Source organism: Plectropomus leopardus, chromosome 10 (genome assembly GCF_026936395.1).
Source record: "Plectropomus leopardus strain MGB_pleo_1.0 chromosome 10, ASM2693639v1, whole genome shotgun sequence".
NCBI lineage: Eukaryota > Metazoa > Chordata > Actinopteri > Perciformes > Serranidae > Plectropomus > Plectropomus leopardus.
The window spans coordinates 23,157,245-23,167,787 of NC_142185.1; the positions used below are offsets into that span (position 1 = coordinate 23,157,245).

At 39.2% G+C, this 10,543-nt stretch overlaps 1 protein-coding gene across 4 annotated transcripts; it reads left to right on the top strand.

The window, feature by feature from the left end:
* The first annotated feature begins 1,856 nt into the window (after nucleotides 1-1,856).
* Nucleotides 1,857-7,988, top strand: LOC121948909 (uncharacterized). Of its 4 annotated transcripts, none has more exons than XM_042494443.2 (6): nucleotides 1,857-2,038; nucleotides 2,292-2,378; nucleotides 5,294-5,599; nucleotides 5,886-6,009; nucleotides 6,102-6,138; nucleotides 6,348-7,988. In XM_042494443.2, the coding sequence occupies exons 1-6, from the start codon at nucleotides 2,020-2,022 to the stop codon at nucleotides 6,441-6,443; spliced, it is 669 nt and encodes a 222-aa protein (XP_042350377.1). In that variant the 5' UTR covers nucleotides 1,857-2,019; the 3' UTR covers nucleotides 6,444-7,988. The 4 variants fall into 4 exon arrangements, with proteins under 4 accessions (XP_042350377.1, XP_042350379.1, XP_042350380.1 ...); XM_042494445.2 differs by having other exon boundaries at nucleotides 6,351-7,988; XM_042494446.2 differs by having other exon boundaries at nucleotides 6,102-6,126.
* Nucleotides 7,989-10,543: the final 2,555 nt, after the last annotated feature.

Here is a 10,543-nt window from a genome sequence, read left to right on the forward strand (position 1 = left end):
GTGAGTGAAGATGGCTTGTAGTGTAAAACCGCTTTGTGTGGTCGGGAGACCAGAGAGGGGCTATAAAAGTGCAAGTCCATTTTACCATATTTGCTGGCTGATGCATCTGGTTTCTGCCCTTCATACAGGATTTGCAGACAACCTCGACTTGTGTTACTATTAAAATCAATTCACATAATAATCTCGATTCTCGTTTTTAACGATTCAGAATCGATTCAAAAACCCTAATCGTCGATTATAGACGATATTTACTAATTCGAGTCTATTCTTAACCCTGTATTTTTTTATTATTTGGAAAAGTCTTAATAATTTGGAGACCGTTTGTCGGGTCGTTTTACCTTTTTCGCCGGTGAAAGCTGCCGGCTGCGCCGTTCAGAGGGATGTGTCCGATGCATTGTAGCTCTTCTCTCTCTCGTTGAATCCTCAGTATCCAGCCCTGGAATACAAGTGTTTTACAGGACCTTGTTCAATAAATACATAATGATAGATCCGATATAGGGTTTCTTCCGCCCATAGTTTATCCATATTTCGATGATAAAAGTACATTAGCATCGATGCTAAACGCCATATTGGTTTCCCATGGTTCCTTTGCAGAGGTCAGAGGTTTGTTTCGGTCTTGTCCACCAATCGGAAGACGAGCCGACGCTTTGTATCCGCTTACGTATCCCATACGTCATCTCGAGCAAACTGCACTGTGATTGGTCTAATCCTACTGTTTCTATCGCTCTGTGTTATTGGTAGCGCCTCCTGCATTAGAATAAACTCTGGTAGCCCCTATAATAACAATAATGAGACAAGGGTAAACCAGGAGACAGTCTAACAAGCAGCAGGGCCTCATATGGGTGTAAACTCTGTGTTCACTGCAGGCAGAGCAGGCAGGAGAATCAGGCCCCTCTCTGAAGTGTCAGGAGTGTGATGTGGCCCCTTGCATCATCACAGATAGGAGCTCCTTTGCAGAATGGCACAGACAATGGGATACACAAACAACTGCAAAAAAACCATGGGACTCTTTTTTGGAAAAGTGTGTCCATTTTTTGAACTATACTATACTATAATTACAATGTTTTTTTTTCACTTTCTGATTCCCAACACTTGGGAGAAAGGTTTTCTACAACAAAAAAACTTGTACATAATAAAACCTCCATAATTTCACGCATACTTTGCTTTCATATCATAATATGCCACTGGCAAAACAGACTGGTGTATATCCTGAAATTACACCTCCAATATTTTTAAATCAAATCGAATCGAATCATGAGGTACTGAAAGATTCACACTCCTATTAAGTACTATTTTCAAATTCTGATGAGAAAAAATGGCAACATTTGTTCGCAGACATATTAAGGCTACACTGTTAAAGCTCATCTCTGCATGCTGTAGTGTGTTTACATTTGTCTGTCGCTCAGTGTTACATATTTTATTTCTCTGACTGGTTGTACGGCTTTCCAATTGCGTGCAGAAGGCTTTTGCTTTATGGTTGTTGATAGCGCCCATTGAAAACTGAAAATGAATTGAGAGGTTCCCGACTAATTCACTTTAGCAAGTTGGTTTGCTGATTCTGTAGCCTGAACAATTGTCCGCCTCTATCTCATACTAATCATTTGTCAGTGGATTTTTTTGTGCATTTTCAAACACAAAAAAGAAAACATGCAGTGTGAACTAAGGACTCTCAAGCTCAGGAGGTCAAATGGGTAGAGTAGTAAAATATAGCTAAATTTCTGCAATATGTTGTCTTCAACAAAATGTCTGAGAAAAGGTTCACAAAATGCAACATCAAAGACAGTCACCAGACCACCAGAGTCATCACAACACTCACTTCCTGTATTGCACCCTTTTGTGTGGGAGGCCTGGCCAGGTTTAATCTTGACACACTTGACAAGTGTCACTTGCAGTAATTTCAGTTTCATTTATTCTCATATACATACACAGTATACAGTTCATTCCTTTTTTGTTGCCTTAGTAAAATTAAATTAAAGCTGTATTTTAGAGTTAAGGAACCTAGAAGGTGACAAACAGCAGATGCAGATACTCACTGTCGGTAAGTGGAGTCACTATTTTTATCAGACTGGATCTGGTTTGACAGGATGTGACTTCTTTTACATGTTTGCTTAATTCTGAGCTTTTGCCGCATTTTGTGTTTGTACTTTCATTTTATTAGTCTGTGATTCATTGTTATTGCTGCCTATTTTGGCCAGGAGACATGGGAGAATTTTGAACCTTGTTTTTGGAATTGACCAAATTAGAAGCCTACGTAAACGTGGTGTGTATAATTCAACTGTCTGTGTTTCAAGGTCGAATGGAGAATTTTTGTAAATATTTGGGCTTCAACGGGACCTTTTCTCTGATATGTTGCATATTGTGGATTTTCTCACCAGCAGGTAAAATTAATTTACAACACTGTTAATCTGACAATTTGTATGAAATAGTTTGACGGTTTGGGAAATATGTTCATTCACTCTCTTCCTGAGAGTTAGATGAGAATATCAATACCACTCTCATATCTTTACAGTAAATGTGAGTCTGAATATGAACAGCTAAATGATGTTCTTGCATTTTAGTTTTTGTACAGATTAAAGAAACAAGATATAAGGTGTTAAGGGGGTTTAAGAAGTGCTTGTAGGTGGATTTCATTCACCTTTAGCCTGAGGCCATAGATGAGTCAACAGACCGCAACCAAATCTGCCAGGGATCTGCTTACCCCATACGACAAGAAAAAAATGTCTCTATTAGGATCCCACGTTCTTTAATTGAAATGCCTTTTGTCCCTGTCACACTTTTTAAATTTTTTATCAGAAGCATCCAGAAGGTCGAATCAACCCTTATGAGGGCCCTACATGGGCCCCACTTTGGGGAACCCTTGTGTACATAACTTACATATGATGCAAAAACATAAAAAAGCTTGACTTCACTGAAAGTATCCGTTTCCACTCAATGCAATTACTGACATTTATCAGAATGTTATTTAGTGACATACTGATTTTAAATTTACCTCCCCATGCAAGTCCTGTCTGAAGTGAAATGTTATTATTGGTAAAGTGTTACAATGATACCTTTCCCATCAACAACTGATGGGAACATTAATGAATCTTAACTGTATGCGCAGATAGGAAGTGAAATATACTCAGAATGCATTAGCTTTGTCCAGCAATCATTCTGCTATGGTACAGTAACACCACTAAGACAAATCACACCATAACACTAGAATTGGCAGCAATATTAAAGGCACTTTGTAGATTATTTGTGGTAATGATTACATTTGCTCATGATAATGTTGGATGTGTGGCTGCTGGTAAGGGCATAGAAAATTATTTTTCAGTGCCTGCTGAAACAGAGACAGACAACCGCATTCACACCTATGATTCGAGAGTCACCAGATGAAAGGCTGACTATAACAACAGTGCGAACCATAGTACCATCGTGCCACCAACGAATCAGCATATTTCCCTTTATTCCCTGAATCAACTAACGTTAACTATTTTATTGATATGATATGACCATACAGCATCCCATTAATAAAAGCTGAGAATTACTATCAGCTTCACTTGTCCAAGCCGCATCGCCTTATAACTAAATATAGGTTAATCAACCAACTGAAACCCACAAAGACCTCCACAAACTTAATGCATTACAGTAGAACAATTATCAGGACTGCGGACAGAAACACAGACAGAGCAAAATGATTTCATCTGACGCTGAGATCCACTGCCAAAAGGCCAGTATTAGAGGAGTTGGGAGTAAGAACAGGCTGGACAGAGACACAAACTCAGCGCTGCAGCATGTGTGTATTTGTAGGTGTGTGAGAGAGAGAGGGGAGGAGATGATGAACTAATTCACTAATGTTTCTGTTAGTTATTCAGGATGTTGCATGGTCACTTTTTGACATTTGATATTTTTCTAGTATAAGCTCACCCAAACCCGCCACATCACTACCGCTAATGATAAGCAGATAGATACATCTATAGCCTCTTGAGATACCCGCTGGTCAAAGGCACATATTTGGGATGCTAAAATCTTAATTAATAGAACTATTTACATTTCAAATGTTTTGGCGGTTGCTCCATTATAGGAAGAAAAAATACTCAATATCCTAAATATACAATGCTTTTTCTCTCTCCGTATATGGGATGTGCCGGATGTGGCCCACAGACCGCCAGTTGACAATCTGTGCTTTACGACATCACAAATTTGAGACTTACTTCTTTGGTTTCTGGCTTTGAGAGATGTTCATAAATATTGATTGAACTTTCCTCGAATATCACATCCAACCACCATCCAACCATGCTGTTAAAATGGCATTAAATTTGGTGAACAGCACATTACAACTTGGACTCAATCACAGCTTAATAGCACACTACTATGATAAGACTTAGTCCTACTATAATGTATGCCTTGCTACAGACAGAGCAGCAGTTTCCCCTCTTTCCAGTCTTTAGAATTGGTGCTACATGACCAGAGAAAACAGTGAAAAGAACATGGCACTGGCTTTTGATTAAAAGGTAGAAAACCTACAACCAGAATGCATCAGACCAATAAATGCTTTGGCTGGTGGGTGATGTAATGCAGCCTCATCTGTTCAGCACAATAGCAGCTGGCCGGATCTCATATTACAGTCAAACGGTAAGCTAAAATGTGTTTCTGAAATCATAGAAATATGCAACTAAGTGACAGAATCTCAGTTTATATTTGATCAGTGATGCTTGGTTTTGCCATTTGAGCTCTGTTTCCAGGACGCTGTTTTTATTGTGCAGGAAGCAATACAGTGCCCGCTGTCTGTTCACAAATCTTGCCATTAAGGGGCATTAAAAAAGTGTCTGAAAACATTTTGAAAGACAGAGAAAGAGGAGCAGGTGTGTCTCTTGTTCAGCTGAATACTCTTAGTGTCCATGGTGACACCAGCATAGGTGGTGGGCAGTACAAAAATACAAAAGTACAGCCTGTAGTTTGAGCAACAGCCCCAAGAGCCAGCGAAACGCCACCAAATGACGTAGTTTCACTGAGTTTCACTGTGGGAGGATGAGGAATAATTAGGCACTGTTTATATGAAGGGAATCTACTATACACATCTGCACATAAAGCCACACTGCTCTGATACAAAGCTAGTTGAAAATCAGTGAAGTATCCCTTCAGTATTGAGCATGCAGCTATAAGAGTGGTATCAATCCTCTTATCTAACTCTGGGAAAGAAAGCATATATCCAATATATATGCAAACTTTTATTTTAACTCCAGTGTAATAACAACATGCTTACATTTAAAATTAAATCTATTGTCTCAAATTAATGTTTCCCTCACAGAAGGAAAAACTATCTCAAGGGTGGTTGGCAGCAGAGTGATCCTGCACTGCAAGAACGAGACAAAAAGCACGCTCAGTCAGCTGACATGGAAAATGGACAAGGATATCTTATTCACTTTCAACCCAAGTTTACCCCTATATGAGAGTTCAAAAGCTCACAACCTGACAATAAATATGTCTCTGTTGGAGAGTAAACAGTACGCGCTGGTCATAGACAGAGCCCATCTGTCTCATACAGGAAACTACACCTGTGAGATCAATACAAAAGAACTACTCGAAGAACAGAAGTGGGAGCTGATAATTACAGGTGAGCTAATCTGTCCTCACAGGTGTGTTTTCTCAAACATAATTCTGTAGGACAAACAGCTTCTCAAGCATAGAGCTTGGATATGTTTACTAAAACTACATCATGGCACAAAATGTTAGTTCTTGGCTATTTTGACAAGCCAGAGGACATGCAAGCACCACCAAACTTCCTTTATGAAACTAAAATCTCACTTCCACAAATATCACACTGCCTTCACAGGAAGTTGAGCTAAAATCAACCTCATATTAACCTTGTAGTGCATTTAATAATAATATTTTCCCCCCAGAGCCGGTGGAAAATGGAAATTCTGACAAGCTAATGATCGCCATGGCAGCTACTGTTCCTTGTGCGTGTTGCCTGATCTTTATAATTACTTTGGTCATTCTGCTAAAAGTCCACAAACGTGCACAGTAAGTTGCATTTAGCATGTGATTGTACACTCAAGATTATTACTATTGGCATTATACTGCTAGAATATAATTAAAATGTCACTCTCTTTCAGGGCTCATTCACAGACTGCAGAAATGGTAAATATAAAAGTAAGCACCTTGTCATTTGAGAAGTTACAACTTTTATACAATCTGTAGATTTAGAAGTACCAGAGCTTCACATTGAGTGAAGTTAAGACAACTCATATTACAGAGGGTTTTGCTGAGATACTGAGATCAAACTGAGCTGTAGTATTTTTAAGTCAAGTCGTCAATTTTTTATTTTTGTTCTATTCCTCTATTTTTTTTTTTTTTAATAGCAGGAGCGAGAAGAAGACATATATGAAAACTGCTTGGAAACTAATCAACGACGTGGCTATAATCAGCGTCAGCATTACAAACCCAGGACTCACTGATATGAAGCACAGTCCAAAAATCCAAAAGGGAAGTGAGCACCTGTGTTTGAAAGAGTTCATTTCAATGGAAAAACCATCTTTTCCGGAATACAAAAACATTTTTTTAACATCCTCTGTCTGAATTATTCTCACTCTGAATAACTTCTTTAATCTTTTTTAAATTTATAGTTTAACATACAATTTTTAAAAGCTTTCTCAATGAATGTACTGTGTATGATGAGGGGGGGGCAGCAAAACAAGCTGAACACTTGACATATTATCACCTTGAGAGGTTATAATAAAATGTGTTTGCTGACAGTTGCCTATTTATGTATTTATACATTTTTTCCTCCTAATATCTGACTTTTTAGCTGCTAAATGCTACACTTTGGCCCAATTCGATTTCTTTTTTCTTTTTTTTTAAACTCTACCCCTCATTTTTGAATGCAACCTTGCTCATTTGAACAGAGTTATAAGGGGTAGTGCTTAAAACACATCAGTGTGCTGGCGTTTACATATACACAGATGCTATAAGTGTTGCAGGACATTGCAAATATGCCATCTTCTGCAGTGGACAGAAGACAGAAAAATAAAATAATTGGTAAAAAGAGACTAAAAGGCTCTGTATAGCTGGTAACTGAAATAGACTGATAATTCTCTATAGGAATTTCTATATGAGCTACCTCTTTCACATCACACAATTATCTCATCCATGTGTGTGTGTGTGTGTGTGTGTGTGTGTGTGTGTGTGTGTGTGTGTATTGCTTAGTGCAGCTTTTAGTTGTTGTAAAGGTCTTTGTTGACAGATGATGATTATGTTACAGAGGAGTTACAACTGGACAATCACACTAGCAGTATCTTCTTAAAAGATACTGCATGGGTTAACAGAACTTGAAGCTGCTGCATTCATCATTCATGGTAACACATTTGTCATAGATGCCCAAGATTGTGGACTTAGTATAACCCTAGCCCACATAAGGATGTTTAGTCATTTCCTGTGTACTTTACCTTAAAATAAATTGCAGTGATGCAGTCGGCGATGATGGGGTTGGCAGTATGTTTGTCATCCTGAGACTTAGTTAAAATTTGATTATAGGCCAACCGGTTTTGAGTATAATCGTCAATGAAATTGCATTTTTATGTTCAAAACCAATGAGCATTTGAAATGAAATTCAACTATGAATTACCAAACAATAAACTGCAGCTGTGAGTAAAAGAACAAATAAATGATAAGGAGGCAACAAAGAATGAAAGAACTGAGGATCAGCAAAGGTTCAACAGTTCAAGAGTATAATATATATATATTAATATCTGGTAATAGTGGTTAACCTCATATTCAATAAAGGTATGGAATCTTTTTTCTTTCTTCTTTGTATTTTTTGTTTGTTCGTATTTTTGTTTGCTCATGCTTGTTTTGTAAATATGGAGTTATCTGGTTTTGGAGATGTACCCACATGGAGTTATATGGGTTCATCTCCAAAACAGTGAGTCCTGCACTTAACAAAATACAGTTTAAAAGCATGTTTTTTTTCCACTCCTAAATAAACTTTTCTTTCCAACACCACATTTCCAGGCTTTCTTTTAAAGATATAACAGGTAGTTTTTGTGTCATCATTTTCTTCAGTTAAACAGAGGAAAAACTGAGTATAGTAATAATATTCCGTGAACACCTCAAAACCTATAATAACACTGTCAAACAGGCAAGAATTTCTCACTTTCAAAAATTAATCAACGGCCATAAAACCAACCCAAAATTCCTCTTCTCCACAATCGACCTTTTAACAAACGCAAAATCTAATAGACCCTCCAAGATACCAAGTGACGCCCTTTGTGAGGATTTTGCAGACCACTTCAGAAGTAAAATCAATGACATCAGATCGAGTCTTTTACCGCATCAGATTTTAAGTGTTCACTCACCCGAATCATTGATTTTACCGAGGAAACACTGGAGAGTTTTGCCCTGGTAGATGCGAGGACACTTGGTCGAAGCTTTTCCCAAGTAAAGCCCACAACCTGCCTCTTAGACCCAATTCCCACTCCATTTTTTAAAACGTTTCATGCATTCTTTGAGGAACAATTGATATACATGGTGAATTGCTCTCTTCAGACGGGTGTCTTCCCCACCTCCTTTAAAACGGCGGTGGTGAAACCCCTTCTGAAGAAGAGCAATTTAGATCCCAACATTTTTAATAATTATCGGCCTGTATCGAACTTACCATTCTTAAGTAAAATCTTGGAAAAACTTGTGTTTAACCAAGTAAATGACTTTTTAACCACAAATAACATTTTAGAGAGGTGTCAGTCTGGTTTTAGGATGAATCACAGTACCGAGACGGCCCTTGTAAAGATTTTAAATGACATCAGGCTCAACTTAGATAACCATAAAATCACTGTCTTGGTACTACTGGATCTAACCGCCGCCTTCGATACAGTAGACCATCACATTTTATTAAATAGACTGAGGAACCTGGTCGGCCTCTCTGGTACTGTTCTGAACTGGTTTCACTCCTACCTCACAGATCGACACTTCTTTGTAAGTATGGATACATGTTCCTCAGGAATCCATGAGATAAAAGTGTGGGTTCCCCAAGGGTCAATTTTAGGCCCAACTCTTTTTAATCTGTACATGCCTTCCCCTTGGGGACGCCATCAGGAGTCACGGCATCAGCTTTCATAGTTATGCTGACGATACTCAACTGTACATCGCTGTGTCTCCTGATGACACAGGGCCTATTGATGCCTTTTTTAACTGCATTTCCAGACATAAATTCATGGATGGCAGCAAATTTCCTACAGCTCAACCAGGACAAAACAGAGGTTTTAGTCATCGGTCCTGAAGGCCAGAAAGAGAGACTTTTACCAAAGTTACAGGCTTTTAGAACATCACAATCTGTAACAAATCTGGGTGTGATTTTTGACTCTGAGCTTACTTTTATCCCACACATCAAAAACACAACAGGCCAGCACGGAGGTACTGATGCATGCTTTTATCTCTTGTCGTCTAGATTATTGTAATGCCCTGCTCTCTGGTCTTCCCAAAAAGAGCATTTCCAATTTACATAACTATTGCAGAACTCGGCCGCACGAGTGCTGGCGAGCGACCAGAGGGCGGGAGCATATTACACGGTTTTGAAATCGCTTCATTGGCTCCCGGTGCGTTTCAGGATTGATTTTAAGGTTCTTTTACTTGTTTTTAAGTGTCTCAAAGGTCTTGGGCCTTCTTACCTAACTGAGCTGCTTTTACCTTATCAACCCTCACGGACCCTGAGGTCCTCCGGCACTGGCCTTTTAACCATACCACAAGTTAGCTCTAAAAGAAATGGGGAGGCGGCTTTCAGTTACTATGGCCCCCGTCTGTGGAACAGCCTCCCGGAGAACCTCAGGATCACAGACAGTGTTGAGGTTTTTAAAAAGAGGCTCAAGACCCATCTTTTCAATCAGGCTTTTAACTAACTAACTAACTATTTATTTATTTATTCTACTTTTTTATTTTATCTTATCCCACTGTTTTAGTCTCCCATTTATTTATCTATCTAATTATTAGCGGTTATAACCTTTAAACTATTTTACTGTGCACTTGTATTCTTTGTCTTATTTTACTGTTTTAGTCCCTTACGTTCTTAGCTTTTATGTTCTTTACCTTATTTTATTGTGTTAGTTTTTAGCTCCAGTGTTTCCTCATCGGGGCCTACCGGACTGGGAGTGGTCTCTGGTCCACCATTGGGGGTGCTGTACCGTGGACTGTTTCGGCCCGGGTGGCTAGAGGGCTCGGCATCTTGGTGCGGGCACTCCTGTCCGCCCGGATTGGGATGGTCTCTGTGGCGGCGCCCCGGCGGTGCTGGACCGTGACCTCTCTCAGTGAGGTTGGCCCCCAAAGGTAGCTTCTCCCTCACCTCAGGTCTCAGTGCCTAGCCATGTCTCTCTAGCCATGTCTCTTTAGTAACAATTGGTGTGTGTTGGTGTATGTGTGCGTGTGTGTGGGTGGTAAGGGTGGATGTTCAAGTGCCTCATGTAATATGTGTGGGAATATCTACATGATTGTGTGTGTGTTGTTGCGTACGTTTAGGTGGGGGTGGGAGGGTCAGTATGTCTGTATTTTTCTTGATTTTCATTGATGTTTT